At 35.5% G+C, this 20140-nt stretch overlaps 1 protein-coding gene across 3 annotated transcripts in view; it reads right to left on the reverse strand.

The window, feature by feature from the left end:
* Positions 1–3394: 3394 nt before the first annotated feature.
* Positions 3395–20140, reverse strand: part of NLGN1 (neuroligin 1) — a 400725-nt gene continuing 383979 nt past the window's right edge. For all 3 annotated transcript variants that reach the window (XM_074834254.1, XM_074834255.1, XM_074834253.1), the window contains 3 exons: positions 13645–13857; positions 8247–9036; positions 3395–7271 (listed from right to left, as the gene is read on the reverse strand). In XM_074834254.1, the coding sequence (XP_074690355.1) occupies positions 6449–7271; positions 8247–9036; positions 13645–13857 (1826 nt within the window). In that variant the 3' untranslated portion in view covers positions 3395–6448. The remainder of the gene's footprint in view (positions 7272–8246; positions 9037–13644; positions 13858–20140) is intronic.

The raw sequence follows: 20140 nt of genomic DNA on the forward strand, positions 1-20140 counted from the left end.
ACAAATTAATGGATGAAATAGGTGTACATCTCACTCCCAAACTGCCTCGTGCCAGAAGGTTCTGCCCCAGCCCTCATTTTATTCCAGGGAAGATTTATATGAAGTACTGGGTCTGGCCCACGACTGCTTTGCAGTCACAGGTTTTCTTTTTCTATCCTTCATGTCCATGAGACACAATCACGCTCCAGCCCAGGGCCGCACTGACCCAGCGCTGAGACCAAGCTCACAAGACCTGCTGAAAAATAAGGTATATCAACTGATTTTACAGTATCATGGTGATGTGTCTTTTTGGGAAGAAACTATCTGCATTCAGCCACCAAGCATGAATACCTGAACATACACGCTCCTCTTTGCAGAAATATGGATGGATAAATAACTCAGAGAGGTCTGGAAACATCCAGAGGCTCTTAGAAGCCATGGTTATAGCTGTTTAACTTTCATATGGACCCCACAGGAGTTCATACAGATTTCTGAAGTGATCCTTCTTTCAGTAAAGTCAACAGTGAAATTTTCATTAACATCCACAGCAACGGAACAAAATCACTACATGCAAAATTTATCTTTTTTTTTTTTTTTTAATAATGCAGTTAAAATGTTATCAGCTCACACAGTCTTTCATGAACTTCTTGTTAATAGAGCTCTAGTATTATCATCTCTGGTTGCCAGTATTATCAACTTCTGTTTGAAAAAAGTTACTGGCTCTTACAGCTGTAAAGCAGAAAACCTGAATACTAACTGCTCAACCCCATAGACTTAAGAACTCCACATTTATTATTTTTTTGAATGGCATCATTCTAAAGCTAAGCTCATAAACACTAAGTGCCTGGCATTGCTGACACTGAGAAGGGAAAATTCAGGTGACAGAGAAAATCCAGCTATTTCTGTCCTGAATTTACAGCAAGCGTGTAGCTCGGTTGTATGTCTCTTCCCTTCCAGAATGGAGCACAGCAGAGCAGGCTTACAACTGCTGTAAAGTGTCATTGTGTCTTTGACATATAGATCAACATATAGATTTGAGGATCAGACAGAACTGAACGATTCTTTTTTAAAAGATTTTAACATAAAACTTACTAGAGCGTGTTAAGGCTGCAAACTGTGGTACAAACCCTTTCTTTGTATCAGCACAATTTTCAGGGATTTTTTTTTTTTTTTGTAGAAAGCTCTTTTTTTCTGAATTTTGGACTTACATACCAATAACTATAAGCATATTTTAAAGCACATTTTAGTGCCTGATAGTGCTCATAAATCAGGTAGTTATACTTGTAATAATTTCTGTGAGTGGGTGTTCATGTGCGTGAGAAGATATGCAAAACTGGATGGTGAGATGAGCCATGCTGAACATTAAAGGTCCGGAAGCAGATCGATAGCTGGTGTAAATTGTCAGGGCTTCATTGATTTCAATGGTCCTATGATAAATACTAATTCAGCTGGTGCTAAAAAAAAATGTCATCAGCTGAGCATCTAGTCAATAACAGTGGAGAATGCAGAATGAGGTACCAGTGCTACCTCCACACTTGAGCACTTGTATTTACCTTTGAATTGACTCTGCAGGGTGCAAAAAGGTAAAATTCTCTGTTTATTCATATATTTTGAAATCTTCTCTATTGGCTGGAGTGGTGTATGTGGGTACACACAGGGAAAGAAAGATGCATACATCTACAAGAAGGCATTTTCTTCAGTGACAAACAAATACACAGCTTTTACTGTAGTGATGGTACTTTTATCTACAAATTAAAAAAATCAAGATACTGAATAAAAATTATTTGTACAAATTTGTTGCACTTCTACGAGGTCTTTTCATTCATCCCAATAGCAAGGAAAACTAAAGTCAGAATAGGCTTTTAATCCACAGTTTACATACAACACTTAAATTCCTTTTAGAAACTAAAACTTATTGCAGAAATTATTGTTTCCCATGTGTATGAATTACTAAGAATTATAATATCAACAAAAAGGAATGAAGCCAGTTTGCACATAAAAATCTACACTTCCTAGGTGATTCTCCACATTTTTTTCTAAACATTTTCCACCAGATAAAGTTCATTACCTTGTTCTAACCATTTCCCATTGCACAAAGTTAAGTTTTTACTGAATCTGTAAATAAGAAATCAATTATACAATAGCATTAACAGAACCTAAGAGAAAAGGGACTTTGCACATGGTTGGTGGTTAACTCATTGATTCTGCTGTATAGTTCTCTTGAATGCCTTATCAAATGATGCTAATTTCTAGTCTGCATACAAATGTATTGATGTGCCAGAATGAAATCAAATTAGAATGTTTAGAGTATAAGCCCGTTCTCCATGTTTCAAATTGTTCATGTTTATTTGGAGGTCTCAGAAGGACATCTTAATCTTACAGTGTTATTATTTCAAATAGAAAAAGAGATTTTTTAATGTTATTTGGAGAAAGTCCCTTAGCTTACAGACTGAAAAAAAAAAAAAAAAAAGCAAAACTGCTACAACAGATATGTTGACAAGAGCTTTGAATGAAAAATAACAAAACCTCTACAGGGAATTTCCCATTAATCTAATTTATTTGGGAGCACATTTTCACAATAATAATTAAATAATCTAATGTTCGTTTACATTAAAAAGTGATCATCTGTAACAGCTCATTACTAAAAAAAAGCAGGGGAAAAGGCCAATATTTTAAACTAACACCACAGGAAAAAAACCAACTTACAAACATCAAAGGAATGCCATGATGTTTGACAGCTTCCTATGAATTCAGCTGTTTCATCTCTTAGTGAAGTTGGCAACAGAAATTCCAGCATTTTCTGTGCAGTTGTGTCTTTAAAGCTGTAACATGTTTATTTGTTAGACCTCTATTCATCCTCATTTTCAGGGTATTTTAATAATCCAATAATTAAAGTCTTGTGACAAAGGAATCCATGTTTAGTACAGACAACGAAAACAACAACTCCATTTTCCTGCGGAACATTATATTCAGGTAGTTCATCCATCCCTTGAAAGTCTTCTGTGGGTGGAGAATACCACGTATAACCAACTGAGATACCATTGAGCAAAATACGTTTTTATCTGCTTTATTTCTCCTAGAAATGTCAGCACAGCACATTATATTGCCTGTAATTTTAATAGATAAACGAGACAATGATTCCATTGTTATTTTTTTCTTAAAATGGTAGAATACATTTTCTTAAAAACGTCTGCAAACATATTTACAAAAGTGTGAAAGCAATAAATGCAGGCTTTTTATATTTTTACTGAACTTCAAAGACTGACTGATATCCTAATTTTATTGGAAATCTGGTCCAAGGATGATACAAGAAATGAAATATCACACTCAGTTTTGCTTTCTTGTAGGCTACCGTGGAAAACAAATCAAACAGATAAATATTTTAAAATGAACAAACATATTTCATGAAGCATAATGAAGATATTCCAAAACCATTTCCTATACTTTTATTTTGTTTCAGCTTTAAAACATCTCTTGGTCTTTCTTAATGTTGTGTTAAAATGTGGGACACCATCTTACTTTTGGAAAGCCAGCTGCTGTAATGTGATTATGAAGTAGCCACTAAAATATCATTCACAGTATCTGCATCACAGGAATAGACTTCTTTTTTTCAAACAGGAGTGATAAAATTTTTGTTGTTGCCTTCATCTTTCACATTTTAAATACTGTTGGCTGACAGAAATAAAGTGTAGTGTCATGCTTGGTTTACCTAAATCGTTTATTTTGTAACTAATAAAAGTAAACAATTACCAGATACTGTATATATAGAGATATATAGATATATGGCCACAAATAAACTATAGTAGAAAGTTATTTTGGTTTTGATAAAGTTAAGAAAAGCACATAAAATCATATTTCATGAATATCTTGTTTTATGGCCATCAATATTTTTGTATTTTTTTCTTTTGTTTCATCAACATAGCAAAATACAATCTTCCTATTAAACAATAATTATCAGATGGCAGACAATTCTTTTTATTGGTTTACATTGGCAGGTCACAGTCTAAAAGCACAACCACATCAGGCAGAAATTGCACACAGACCGCCCTGGATTTTGAAGACTAATTTTTATGCTTCTACCAAAAGAGTTTAATTTAAAACTGGGGACTGTAACAAGCACTAATTAAATACATGCATTTTGGTGTTTTTTGGCGTTGTTTTTTTTTTTTTTTTAATAGCTAAATAAAATGACTAAAATTGCAATACTTTATTTTGCTTTCAACTTCAGATTTAACATTTGTGCTTGATCTTAGCAAACACACTTTGAACTTCCTAGCAATCTTTTATGAAAGTTCAATCACCAAAAAAAAACCCAACCTGTTTTGTTTTCGCATCACAGAATACTGCAGATTTATTTCAATTAAGCCTGTTCCTTGGCTTTTTTTCAGTATTGATATTTGCACTTTTACCTTATTCCTGAAAACTAGGGGAGATTTGCATGTAATACAATCATAGTCACAATGTCAGTGTTTCTGTAAGAAATGGTTGTAGGTGGGACTGTCCCATAATTATGTAGTTGTATTAGTTGTAGAAGGCATGTTCATGTCTTCAAAAACCAGACTGGTCTTAAGATATTACTCTTTATTTGAGACAGTTACCATTACTTCATTAAAAAATGACAAAACAGCAATAAACATTTTAGCTCTTTAATGAGCAAATATCAGGTCTCTTAGCATTGGAATAATATTCGTTATCCAGATTATCTTTATTTCACTCAGTGACCAGTAATATGGCCAAGAAGTACAAAGTAATTTTCCATCAAGTAGTATACAATTTTTGTGTGTAATAAGCTTTCATTCTTGAAAAAGAGTAACTGAAAAGAAATGTTTCTGTTACTGCAGTTAGTTTGTCAGAGAAAGTTCTTCGCATTATCTTACAAACTATCAAAATTGCTAGTAATTTGAAAAAATGTAAAAAAAAATCACATAACTTTAGTCTAATAGAAATATAGTACAGGTAAGAGAGAAAGTATTTATCAGGGATGTGCTCTTAAGTCCATCTCAATTATTTCTTTTATATAAATGTACATCTGATTACATATACAAACATTTTGAAAGGACTGTGGTATATAATTACTGGAAAGCAACAGGGGAATGAAAAATTTCTTGTGATTTTAGAACATTCATTTCAAATCACACAAACACATGTAGTATTCAGATCGTAAAATTTCCAGTTGTTGGCTCTCTCCTCATTCTTACGTACCCTCTTTCTCTACACTATTGCCATCTGGTCTAGAGAATTCATTTGAATGGCAAAGTTAATGTATAGCAAAAAGGGAAATAACTTTATATTAAAGTATTATAAGTAAACTTTGTAACATGCAACATGAGTTTGAAGAATAAACTGAAAGGCGTAATCAGAGCGGTAATATTGGGGCATTTTTCTATTGCAAAATATCATTGCAATTAAATTCTTGGACACACTTTACCTTACAATTTGAACTAAATATATTGTAACTAAATCACAGCAAATTATAAATTCTTCATCAAAGGAGATTCCATTAAAGTTATAGTTATGTTAAAGTTAGAAATTATTTAGGTGGAAAGGAAAAAGAACGTTAATAATATAGATTTTTTTTTGTCTGGGATTCGTACCAATGAGGGTTCACCACTGTATAACTAGAATGCCATAAATACCTTTAAGAACTGTTGCAATTCATTCTATTTCTGAAGCTACCATGAAATATTTTACTGTAATTACTTTTGCCCCTTTAAAAAACTTCTTTAGGTTGTGCCAATCGACGGAGAAAGCTTCTATTAAAACTCCAATGGGATGAGAAGAATTTTAATTACGGCTTAATCAGCAGCACAGCCACCAAGCATATAAATTATCATGCACATCGTGCTAAAAATACCCAGTTTCCTTTATTCCCACAACTTTTATACTGACAGCACTTATGTGATAATGTTGTACCTGCCAGGCTGTAAAACTTCTTTGACTGGCAGATTTCAGCATGAGCCCCTTTCTAAGGCCTTAACAGCATTGGTGCTTTGTGTACTTATTCAAATATGTAAATATGGTCTACACAAGAAAACAGGTCCAAATAAAAATTGGTGAAAATTATCTGACATTCCATTAGTGTGTCCCTTGTGCATATTTATAGGTTTTTAAAATTTTCAGTCATAGTTCTTTCCTGTTTGTGTTGCACATGCCTAATTCCATTATGTAACTTAAATCTTCAAAAAATTAATACTTGAATGTGAATGAAAAAGTATCATTCAGGACAACTGCTTCAAGCAATTGCAAACAGTTGGGTTTGTTTGTTTTTTCTTTTGTTTCTTTCTTAAGTTCATTTGATATATGTACAATTCATTTTTTTCAAAACCCCAAAAGTTCTTGATATGTATATTCACATAATATTCCTCCATATTTAAATAGTAAGAGTCTTGTAGGTTGAAAGCCAAGTAATCTTCAGTAATATCACCTACTGTAATCCATCAAAAAATAAAGTTTGTTTAGTCTTGTCTGGCTATACCCTGGTTGTTGAATGTGAATGGGGGTGGGGATGAGGATGGGGCAGAGTATTGTTCTGTCCTCCGGTAAATGTATTGAATGTGTGTAGGGGTTGAATCCCTGGTATAGTGTTGGGGATCATTGTGATGGTGTTGGGTGTCATTAAGGGAATATCATCAGGAGACCTTCTCATAGCTAGCGTGTAGTCTGGGGGACAGGCGGTCCTAAGAACCACCTCATGTGGATGGATGGACTCACATTCATGATCCAAGTCAGTGTGCTTCATTTGGAGGGACATTATCTCCTCTTCTTGTGCATGGGTAAGATCATTGGTAGTAGTACGTTGTGGGCTACATCTCCTATGAACATCATGTCTCCGCTTGTCTTTTTTGTAGTACAATGCTGCAAAGGCCAAAATGTTCAGGAACAGCAAAGATGCACCAACTGCAATAGTAACACTCAATTCTGTTGAATAGTCCCTTTGATCCACTGAAAATGGGCTTGGTTGTTGTTTGGGATCATCTTGTTTGGCTGTAGGAAAGGCTGAAGTAACAGAAACAGAATTTTTCCTTGTTGGTCTGAAAGTATTATCAGTTGATGGCACTTTAGTTGTGGTAGAGGTATACTGTGAAATGTCGTTAAGATTGTGCAGATGAGGTACCAGTTCCAACCAAAGGTTCACTTTATTGGCCCTATAATGTTCTTTAACTCGTGGTTTTAATCCAATGTGAAGATACAGTTGGTCTTTCTGAGAATATCTGGTCCATGCTACTTCTTCAAAACGATTTGGTTTTGTATGGATGAATTTTGTATCTTGCGGCACTGGTTGATTTGGGTCACTAAAAGAAAATAATCTCCAATGTTACACAGTATTTCAAAAAGAATTACAAAATTAACATAATTAACATTTTATGCTTAATGTCTAAGTCTGTCCTTGGACAGAGCAGAATGCTATTTCCTAAAATTAGAGGCCTTAATAAACTTGATTAGAAACAGCATTATGCAAACGAACCCTTCTTTTACATAGACTTCAGCAACTTCCCTAGTTCCCAAAATGCTAGTGTCTCTCACACTGAAATCTTTTGCCACTGAGGACAGATTGCCAGCAACGTGGTAATGCGGACAAATGTCTATGAGAGACCAGCTTTTCTTTTTTAGTAACATAAAGCTCACAAAGCTCAGCATTTCTGTTCATATGCAGCATCTGTGGCCTTCCAGAGGTGAAAGACCATGGCAGGGCATAAATCAGTATAACACAGAGTGACTTAGAGTCCAATGGCTGAAGGTAGAAAACCGTTTTGAACTACCAGTGAAGGAAGAATTAATGAAAATGACAGAACTTTTGAAGTTTAAAGTCACATATTTTATGGTTGGAAGTGACAATTTAAAACAAAAAACATTGTTAAAATAAGCTGTATTATATATGATGCAATATATATGTAATTTTCTGTCTCATGGGTTGAAAATATTACCAGTGCTGGGGTAAAGTCAGTTACTAATGTAACCATTTTTAACTATACATATATGCTAAATGCTTAGTTTTGCACTTTTCTGGGGATCCCTTAATTACTTTTGTGTACAAAGTATTTTTTAAATTTCTTCATGCAGAATATTTGCGAAGATATTTTCTCCCTCTTTTTGCTAGAATGTGTGAGCTGAGGGACATTACAATAAACATAAATATCCTACCCAATTCTTAATCTCTTATTCATCATACAAGTACAGAGGCATTCCCAAGGGAGATAACCAAGGGAAAACACTGCATCATTATATCCTGAGTTTGTATACAAGACTATTCATTGTCTGGTACTCACCCAGTTTTTGCAAAGTTTGTCCAGTACGTCATCACCACTGCACTTAGCATGACATCATTTTTTGAGAAATTACAAGGAAATAACTCAGTAGGACCAATCATGGGGATTCCTAGTACGTAAGGGACCTCATCTCCATGGGCTGCATCTGCCCATGCAGGTACCTGATCTGTCTGGCAATGATGGTAGAAGGCATAGAAATATGTAGGCGATCCAAAATTTGAGTGAAGATCTGCTGTAGCCACTGCTGGTGCAACCCACTGGTGATCAGTAAACAAAGCCAGCAGTGTTTTCCTTCTGGTCTCAGGATTGTGTCGATCTGCCCAGTCCGTGTACATAAATTTAATAGTTTCCCTCAATATATCTTTGCCTTCAGGGTATCCATATAAGTTATCAACAAAATTAGAAACTGCAAAGTCAAAATCACTAGCTGATATGCCATCTTCGCTATCCACAATATTTTCAACAAATTTTAACCCTTCCCCTTGGTTAACTCCCAACATGATGTCGTAATTGAGGAATTCTCCTTGTTCCATCAGTATCTGAGGATCATCAGGTATCACATCGCCATCAATTACTGGTCCAAAGGCTATATGGTATCTTGCTGGTTGAATGTCCTGGTCGACAAGTTCTCTATAAGGCTTCTTCTGTAGACATTCTACCAATTCTACAGTGTCTGACATGTTGCAACCAACTTTTGTAGCCAACATCCTGGCGTATTTTGCAGGCTGAAAACTAACTGCCCAGCTGGAGAGAGCTGTTCCACTTTGAGCTATTGCTCTTTGAAAAAGTCCTGTGGGGAGAAATATTTAAAAACTACTGAAGTGACCTTGAAACAGCTACATACTTGAAAGATTCAAAGGAGTTCTTTGAAACAATAGAAAACTTCAACAGAAGAGATACTTGAATCCTAATAGTACTTAAACACATAAGATGGTGAGATCTGTCATTGTACCTACAGGTAATGTATAAAAAATAAATGCAATATGCGCAGAAATTGAAGCAAATGATTCTACCTCAATGCAGTCCAGCTGAGGAACAGATTTAAAAAAAAAAAAACCTCAGGAAGAAAAAGAAGTGGCATTACCTTATGTAGGATAACACTATTAGCTTGAAAGAAATTCCTAAAGTTAAAGCAATTTATAGGTTGGAGTAACAGCCAACAAGTATCTGAACTGGATTGAATTTCTGGATATTGTTCAAGCCGTCAGCAGCATGTGTGCATACAACTATGTGTTAAATGAACCTAATATACCGGTTTTTTATGTTTTGTTTGGATTAAAGTTCGTCTGAGGGGTGCAGTGCTTCTGAATTGTGTATCACAGCAGAAGTTTATATTCTGGAGTAACAGACGAGAAGGTACTAAGCGGCTATTAAATTTATAAGTGTTTAAGAGTCAAGATCCTTTCTTGGAAGGAGCTTTTTTAATGAAGGTTTATAGTAATCACACTTACATAAAAAGGGAAATAATATATTTTACATTATTTAGCTTTGTAATTCAGAGATTTAAACATACGTTCAGGTATTCATTTAGGGGAGAGAGAGAATATGATCTGGCGCTGCATATAAACTTACAGCAAATCCCAAAGACTTCAGTGCAATTAATTTGAATTTATGCTGATTTAACTAGCACTCTGGACCAGGAATTCTACTCACAGAAATAACAAAATATGTTTAAATTGACATTTTCCTCCCCCTTCTGTAAGCATTTTTGAGTATATCATGGATGAAAGCCTCGCCCCCTTGTAGTCAATTGATCAATCCAATTTTTTTGATATTGGCTTAAATGCAATCAAACCTCCACCCTTGTCCCAATACTTCTTGGCTCCCTTTGTGTTGGGGCCTTGCCTTTTCCTGCTCCCTTTGAGGATGGTAGTTCACGTTCTGGAAGAGATTTTGAGTCTGAACCTTGTATAAAATAATGCTCATCCCTAATTCAAAAACTTATACTGTATTTAGGTAACTGTGATCTTTCTGGGTTTTTTACATTTTCATGGAAATGCTTCTAGTTCATTTCAGACAAAAGACAAAACATCTGCACTAATTACTGGAAAATATTTTCTACTGGACCCTACATCCTATAGGTCACTGTGGGTAATACAAAATGATCTATAGCATATATAAGCTATGCTGATTTAAGACATATGGGTCAAAATTTGGTTTTACTTATGCCGATAGGCACCTGGAGTAATTGCAGTGACTTTGGCAGACTTGCTGAGGGACTGGAAGTGACATCTGGCCTCACTCACTTAATTTTGCAAGAATGTATCTTTGGTATAATGCTTGATGAATAGCTGGATACTCCAACTAAAGGAACTGGAGTTAAGGTGCTTATCTTACCTCAGAATTTTCTTCCAATAATGCAAAAGATGGCTCTTACTTTGATAAGTAACATATTTCTATAGATAAAAAAACTTTCATAGCCTCTAAATCAAGTCAGAAACATATCTTTACAGCCGCTGTTGCAGTACCAGACCCTGTACGCTCGGAAGTTAGTTGGAATCAGTTGCCGGTGAAAAATATTTTACAAGCTTCTGAGGAATTTAAAATCATTCTAGACTGTATTAGGTCCAAATCCAAAAGTCTTAAAATCAGATAGGTGTAGGGACTGAAATATGTAAACTCAAGCCTCCCCTTAAATTTATGAGAAGTCATATCCAAGATATTATTTCCTTGTAAGATATGAGTAAAAAATATGAAAGAACTTGAGCTATAAAGCAGGTAAAAATATATTTGCATGTTTACAAGGTCAGATATTGAGCTAGTATAAATCAGCTCAAAGTCAGTGGAATTACCTCAGAGGATCCAAGCATTGTAATAAATGTAACTAAATGACAAAACTGAATTTTCACAAAGATGTATTTCATGATACTTCATAATGTTTCTTTTTTGCATATTGTGTAAATCTATTTTTATTGCTTTATTAAATATCTCTGAACAAGGACAGAAAGTGTAAGCTACGTATTAAGAAAATGCTGATATAAACACTATGGCTTGCTAAGTGCTACATAAACATTAAATGTTGGATTAAGTAAAAGCGGTCAAATCCTCTGGCCATAAAGTTATCTTAGGAAATGAAACTAAACATCTCTCCTGCTGAAGAATGCTTACGGAAATATTTCTCCTCTCAAACCATTTGGTGAAAAATGAACAAGAGTATGAAAAATTATTTTCATTCTGCCACATAATCCTGGCAGAAATTGGTATCACACAGGATGGAAAACTACATTTTTATCTGATAATGTGTATGATTATTATAGTTTATGGGTTTCAGAGTGATGGAAATATTTAAATGTTCAATGGACCGTATAATTTTGTGACTCTATTCAAAGTCTCACCAAAGTAAATAATAATAATTTGCATATATTCATCTACATTTCCAGAGCACTTTCTAAAGATGGGTCCTGTTCTGCCCAGTTGCAGATGGGCAGCTGTGAACAGCACCATCTTGAAACCGGCTGAATGCTTCCTCTCAACTACCAAGGGATCTTTTCAAAGGGAAATGAAGGAAGCAAAGAGCATCAGAATCTACACTTTATGAAAGATAAACTGGTTAATAATGTGAAACAAAAGTTTTTTTGAAAATGTTAAGATATTTGAAAATGTTTGAAAACTTGAAATAACTTTTATTATTTGAAACTGCCCAATTTTTATTTTAATGGCAGATCTAACCATCACCAAAAGAAACATAACATACATGGGGGTGTGGCACATTGTTCTGTTTAATCCTAATTTCAATAAAGCATGGTTTTGCTTTTTTTATAAAAGAAATCCTCAAAAATTTACTTTTACAATTGGATTTTAAGTATACATCTGTAAGCATTCTTCAGTCCCCTCCCAAATCCTTTGATCTGCTATGTTGGCAAATTACGCCATCAGTTTCACTAAACAAATTCTGCTCCTGGCAGAATTCTGTTAGAATATGACAGGGCAAAATTTGCTCATAATGATCAACACAAAACTGACCAGATATTGTAAATGTGGCATTTCACGTTAATGTCATGTTACATCAAGAAGATCAAGATGAATATCAAGTAAGAGTTAGAGGAGAAAAAAACAGGTCTCCACATCCAACCTTAAGCTAAATCATCTATGACAAAAGTTATTTTTGTGAGTTCTGATGAAAAAAGATGGTGCAGTGTGACCCTCAGATTACAGTGTAATGAAGTAATGCTTACATCTTGTTCTTATAGGTCAGTTTATAAATACGTCCTGTTTAACTGCAGGTACTTATGGAAAAAAAGATTACATTAAAAATCAAACTGTGGAAATAGACTAGAATTTAAACTACAGTCTATTTTCCACTAGACCTTTCTTGTAAAAGCTATATTTTTCTCTCATTTAAAATAGTGTAAAGGCCTGATCTAAAGAATCTGTCACTTCTATTGACCTCAGTGGACTCTGCATCATGACTCTGGGTAAATGCAGCTCTTTTAATGTCAGTGGAATTATTTCTTTTTTATGATTGGCCAATTAGTCCCCCATGGAGATACAGCAATATAAATTAGTGGAGAATTTTATGCACAGGGCACAATGTGATGTCCCTGGTAAAACTAAACAATACAGATAAAAATGTGTGAGAACAGTAAGACAAGAGTAATGTGATCAATAAGCAATAGCCATGCAAATGAGAGAAACTGTGTGGAACTGTGGGGCAAAAATCATAAGGAAAAAAATTGGGTGCCTCAAACAGCATGGTTTTAATTTCCCGCTGTCTGCCTCAACTAGAGAGAAAAGGTGTTAGTTATGGAATAGGAAAAAACATATAGTAGAATATCCATTTGCAACTTGGATGCTTTGACAATTTTGGATCATGCATGCAAAACATTCAACCGTTCTTTTATTAGATGACAGCAAGTGAAGTTCATGCAGTTTCAGACAAAAGATTTCTGAACTAGGTACTTGTTTCCTTCACAGAAAATAATAGTTTTAAGCATTTCAGCTGTTAGCCTGAAAAGAGAAACTGTGTCATTTAAACTGTGTCATTTTAGTTTTCTTTAAATTCTGCTCCTCGTGGGAAACTAAACATGCCTTTCATGACTGTCTGAATATAGATGACCTCATCTACTGTGAGCATGACTGACTGGTTTTCCAAAAAGGACACCCTTAGGTAGGAAAGGAAAGAGACAAAAATGATGCACTGAGAAAATGCTGTTCAGCAGTCTGCTATAAAGTGTTTCTACAAAGCTCCATAGGAAAAGGAAGAAAGTGACCCAAAATTTAAACATGCAGAGAAGAGCTGAGGGAGAAGGTGGCTTGTACAGCCTTTAAAAAGTTTGCTTAACATTGAGCTGAACTCAACAGTTCATAGGAACAAAGAGAATATACAGAGCATCACATAGTACTAATGGCGGTGGCATGCAGACACCAAAATTGTCAAAATTTGCAACCTGCATAATACCTTTGGTTGAATTGCTCCAACGGTTACCTTCAGAATAATGGGATAAAGTCAACAGATTGACGCATGAACCGCCTGCACCAGATCCAAAAACAGTTATTCTTAGTGGGTCACCACCAAAGAACCCAATATTTTCACTAGTCCATCGCAAAGCTTGAATTAGATCAAGGAGGCCATAGTTTCCTTTTGCTGCTTGGTCCCCAGTGCTCAAAAATCCTGTGAATGTAAATGAAAAAAAGAAATGGTTAGAAAGTGCACTTCTGAGAATTCCTGTCACAAACTTCTAAGTAAGATTTCAAAAGTACATACCATTAAATATTACACAACTACATAATTTTCTGTATTCACTGGACAACAATCTGCAATTTTGCACTCTTCCTGAAACAAATTCTTTGGTATTCACTCTTTTAGCCATAATATATTAATGAAGGGAAGATGAAAATACATCCCAGGGAAAATACTCATATAAGTCTTAACAGGTCAGAGCATATTACTCCCAAAGACTTCCAAAGAGTAAAGGTTTAGCAAACAGATATGCTGCAGTCATTTTGTAAGTGATTTGGTCAACTGTGTACTGCACTTCTGTACTTAGATGCAGCCATGAGATTTGTGCATGCCTGAGAGACAACGGTTACACTTCTCTGTGGACTGTGTTTGGTTACGTCCCGGCAACACACTATCTTCTCCTTTAATCTCCGCCCAAAAATGCAGCTTATGTCACAGGACCAGCCAGGTTGAACAATGTGAGCAGCTCTCAAATCCCTGAGCTCTGTTCCATAGTCATTAACCTGAGTTAATTGAATCTGCATTAAATGGATAAGGACAATTTAAGCTGTTTCCATGACCCCTTAACATCAAAAAGATAAGAGCTCAGGGGTAATCCAGAGAGCACAAGAATTGCTCCTTTTTAGTCATACTGGAAGAATAACGATGGAACATGTCAGGTGCAAGAACAACTGTTTTACACTGTACTCCCAGCAGTACCCTCATATTTAGTATTGCTGTTCCTCTTATAATTAGAGCCCACTGACTCTAAAAGGTGGACAATAAAAACTGTGAAGAAAGTCTCTGTTGATAAAAGACATGGCTTTGCTTTTGGATCCCATTTATTGACATTTCTAATTTTCTCAGCTTAATAAACAAATGTTTAAATAATACCAGCTTTATGAAGTAGCCCTTCACCTACATTTGCATATCAAACTGATTTAATGCTCACTAAATCGACAGTGTAACTGTTTTTCAGTACATGCTTCATAAAGAAATGCAACCATTACAACAATTGTTTCCACAGTAATTAGATATTAGTGGGTTTTCCAGTCTCGTCAAAGTTCTACTGATTTAACTCTCTTGAGTGCAGACAGCCTACTCAAAAGACATTTACAGTAGTTTTTCAGAGAAATGGCTCTCAAAGGAGTCCTAGTCTTTCATTATGACAATAAAAGCAGCTTTTGAGACATTTCTAAGAAGACAGACACGTGTGTGTATACATATATAAAGTAAGGAGTTAACAAGAATAGAGATAGGTGCATGCATGTACCTATACTCATGTATATAATGAATATGTCATTTGTTACTTTATTATTATTCTGATCTGACTTCAAATGGCAAGCTTACATTTTGTATTGTCATATGTGTAGATATTTATACTAGCCGACCTTCTTTGCTGTAAACTGCACTGAAAGCTAATTGGCCTTGCTGCCTCCATAGTTGAGCTATGCTCCGTTTAGGGCGAGCAGCTTTGTTTGTGTAGGTCAATCCTGATTTTTGTTACCATGGAGAGGGAATAGGAAAGTGGCATAAGGTGCCAGGCCAGCAATTCTCCCACTTCCAGACCTAATGTACCAAGTCTAATGGGCATACTTCATTCACTGTAGTCATAGTAAATTGTTACTCTCATACTAGACTTTAAAATAACTACTATTCTACAACTAAAACGTGCCACATTTACTACTTAACTGCACAGAAAAGCACAGTAACATCACTTCCAAAGAAGAAAATAACACCTTGATATTCAGGGAAAGTCCAGAAAGGAAGTCATAAATATAATTAATTCATTCTTATTTTACTGTTACAGCTCAGTACTGAGTTGAGATGAGTATGATGCTATTTTACTCTGCTTCACTCTCTTTTGTTTTCTTTTGTATAGCCAGAGGGGCTGGTGTGCACATCTATGTGAGAGGATGGCCCCAGTATAGTCCTTCCTGCACAGGAGTATTCATTCCTGTCTTCACGCTCCAGTAAAATGTTGTCCCCCATAAATAGTTTTTAAGGACACAGAGAGATGATGCCTTTGAACCTACAATAGCAAATCTAATGAAAGCTTCCTAACCAGTCTCACTGCCTTTGTCAGCCTGCTTGAAGTTGAGGGATGGTACTAGTGACTGTAACAAAATTAAAATGTAGGAATTCATGGGAACTACAGGATCCTGTGGCTGCACACGCTGGGAAAGTCTTCCCTTCCTTTGCATAAGTACACGACTGTGGAAAATCAGTGACAAATCAGTTCATCATATTAAGCACATAAGTGACTGTACTGATTTAAGGGATCGCAAAACACAGACAGCAATGACATGAGAGCAGTTACAGCAGTTACCAAAGTTGTGCCCTAAACAAGTCCTTCTTTGTTTTTTTTTTCCTTTTCCTGGCTTGCAGATTCCCTGAGCCTGGAGTGTTGGTTCAAAAAGATCCTGTAGATTCTCAAAGTGATTCCAAGGCATTTATTAGGAAAATAAGTTATGGTTGAGATACAGTGATCGCCCTGAAGGAAAACAAACACTAACACTCAGACCTTCTGAAAAAGTTGCTTTCTATACTCTGTATAGAATCTATACTCTATAATATGCAGCAAAGTGGGAAGTAAGTCTTTGCCTGGAAAAGCAACAGATTAAAATTATAGGCAAAGCCTTAGGGCAATGCCCTGCTGTTAAATGAGTTCACATCAAGCTCCGAAGCTTGATGGGGAAATGGGAAATCCTTGGGAAACTATAAATATACTACTTTTAAAGAATCTTTGTGAAAAGGACCTTAAAAAGAGCAAAAGAGGAAATGTCTCCCATTGCTAAAAGTAGTTATCAGGAACCTTTCATTCAGTTCAGGAAACGTGCCAGAAGGGGGAGCTTTCAGTTTATTTAAAAATAAATAAATAAAAAAAAAAATTAAAAAAAAATAGGAAGCATTAGTAATATTCTCCTCATTCATCTATATATTAGACAAATTATGACTTGTGTCCAGAGCAGCAGCTCCGATGCAAAAGAAATATCTCACGCCTCCTCAGCAAGAACCACATTGGCTGCCTTCCATATCTACACAAGATGGATGATTATTGATGTTGACTTTCATGACATGAAACATTTCTATCTCATTTTTCAGAACCATAAGAAGCCTGTTAATATTGCCACCTGTTCATGCCTTTTTTCTTGTATGCAGTAGTATCAGCATGGCTTAGAAGCATTCAGAATGTCATGAAATTAGAGATAGGACTGATAAAACAGACGAGGCTTTTCTTTCCAGTTTATGTATGGTTTTGTTTTTTTTCTAGTGAGGAGTGCCTCAATACAGATAAACTCATCTAACTAAACACCCGTGGAGAAATGCTTTAACACACAGCATCATACCCAGTCTGTAGGTCTGTGGGCGCAAGTACTTACTCCTATTTATCACTTAGATAAAATAGAGATTGCAACAGTATGTTCTGTCTTTATCCCAAGAGGAGCTTTCAGTGTGTAATTAATATAGATACCATACATTTCTATGCATTTCTATGACACGATCATTACGCTATCTAGATATTAAGCTAGCAATTTTGAGTCACAGAGGGGAACCTGCTCTTGCTACAAAGGACTTGTGTGTCTGAAAGCTTATCTGTTTTTAAACTGTATCAGCTAGTCTATTAAAATATATTATCCCTTTTTGCAAATGCTGTCTTATTATTATCCTTGGATTGTCATCTCACCAAGAATGCTGCTATCATATGCTAGCACCTTTTGCTCTTGTTAAAAAAGTGAAGTAAATTATTCCTTATTTTAGTTATTCCAGGAAGACATTTACAAAAAAACTTTTGCATTATTCTCTAAAAAGGTCAGATTGAGCTAATTTTGTTCCATAATTAAGTCCTTCTACTGGAAATATTCCAATCATCAGCTGAACAATTGCTATTTTATATTCTGAATGGAGAGGTTATCTCTTCTTTTATCTCCTCCAAAGGAACAGACTCTAATAGAATTATGGAAGTGAGGATGTGGTCTTTTGTGAATTTTAGAAAGAGATTTATTAAACTCATTTGGACCATTTCTCTGTTACATGTCCATTAGACAAATAGGCAGAGTGTGCCACAACCAGGCCCTGTATTTTGTGTTAAGATAAATTTTAATGCTTTATAGGCTTATCTGCCTGGGTAATGATTTCTGCTTGCCATTCAGATAAATCTTTTTCTAATATGATTCCAGCTTTTTTGAAGAGTAAATAAAATAGTAGAGTTGGGAAACTTTGTTGAAAACCTTAGTAGATTGAATTATTTCAAGCTCTGGCCTAATTTGAGCATTCAAATTAATGCAGAGGGGAAGGCCAAGACAAAATTTTTCCTAATGTAAGTGACTGCTACAATCCTATGATGCAGTAAAAGACTAGATGCAGGCTGATGGGTATGAAAGTGCCATTTCACATCACAGAGAACCAAACCTTCCCCCTGATGAGTTCTATCCATATAAGTGTTTCATAACCCTGCAGCCTTCGTGGCTGGCTGAAAGAAAGTAAGGGGCAGAAAGTCTTGTTGGACAAAAAAAACCCCACCAAACTGCCTGCAAGAAAATACACAGCAACAAATGCTACTCTAAAAGTAAAACACAAAACTGGCCTGACATGCTTAAAGGTTTGTTTTCAAAGAGCTATGTTACTGAAAGCAGTAACACTTAAGACTTTCATATTACGCACCTGTTTAGGCGTGTATTATAATAATTTAGCTGTGTTTCCAGTTACACTTCCCTATGCAGCCAAATGTCATTTTTTATTTTGTTAAAAGCAAATGTTAAATTCTAGAAGTATAAATGCATCAATGCATAGTGGAAGAATACAGAACATATTTTCAGGGAAGAATTTATATTCCCTCTGGATTGCAAGTTCCTTGGTTAGGACTTTAGTTTGACACCCTCTATTAATATTGAATGGTAATTGCCATGTACAGAAAATTTCAGTTGCCCTTTAAACTATACCTACTCAGTTTGAAATGTGAGCAAGATAAGCAAATTTTAAGCAATACGGTTAAACTTAAAGAGCACATTTGTTTTCATCTTAGACATCTCTCTTGAATTCACATCAGCTAACTAATCTGAATGAATTACATGGGCAGCAGCGCTGCAAACATTAATGTCTATGTGATATTCATGAAGCAGAGGATACTGCTCCTCGCTTTGCTGACCAGCTCATCCTAATATTAATAGCATATTTTAGTAATGGAAAAAGGGTAAGGTGACTAAAAGGACTAGGAACTCCCATAAGGAAGATGTAGGAGAATATAAACTATTCAGTGCAAGAAAAATACTCCTTTGTAGGCATCTGCAATATACCTCTGCTTGAGAATCAGATAAGCAAGTCTGAAAATGCTGCTTAATCAGGACTTTTGTATCCCATTCATTTAATATACAAAAAGGTAATTGCAACATTAGCAAAGTACTCGTCTGTTTCTGTAGCCTTCTGCCACATACATATCAGTAATAAGATTAATGATTTCAGGAGTGCAAGATTTTAGCTTAACTCCATGAGACGTGCAAAGTATCACGCTACATCATTATGCGCTTTTTCCTGGTTGTTTAAGATATATGAGACACTGCATTTATAAACAGATTTTATTTTATGTATAGAAGACAAATTAATATGTCAGAATCTTTGCAGGTGGACGCACTGTACTTTTAAACAATTAGAAGACAAATGTTCTGTTGCAAAATACTTGCTAACAGATGTACATTGTCAGGTTGGACGGGGCTCTGAGCAACCTGGTCCTGTTGAAGATGTTCCTGCTCATTACAGGGGGGTTGGACTAGACGGCCTTTAAAGGTCCCTTCCAACCCAAACCATTCTATGATTCCATACATTATACGCATATATTTGCAAACTATTCACTTTTCACATAGTAAGGTTACATGACTGGTCACATAAATTGTTTGAAAACTTACTTATATTTTCTGATGTCATACCATAAACTTTATAAATTAAGGACAAGCATCTTCCATACAAATAGCCTGCACTGATCTTTTCAGCCCACAGCTCTGTTTTGGGATGTGTTAGGCTGGCATGTCTGTAGTGATCAACTTGCGACTACCAAAAGAGCTGAATGTGCCATATAACACTGGCTGAAGTGATAGGGGGGACCATGAAGGGTTATGATATGAGGCCAGTTTAATTGCAAATGTTTTAGAGCTGCGGAATTTTTATTTTTTTTTAAACAAAGACTCTCTTATAGAATAAAAATCCATCCATTCAATATGGCTGGACTATATGGCTGACT

This window comes from Strix aluco, chromosome 9 (assembly GCF_031877795.1).
Source record: "Strix aluco isolate bStrAlu1 chromosome 9, bStrAlu1.hap1, whole genome shotgun sequence".
In the NCBI taxonomy this organism is placed as follows: Eukaryota; Metazoa; Chordata; class Aves; order Strigiformes; family Strigidae; genus Strix; species Strix aluco.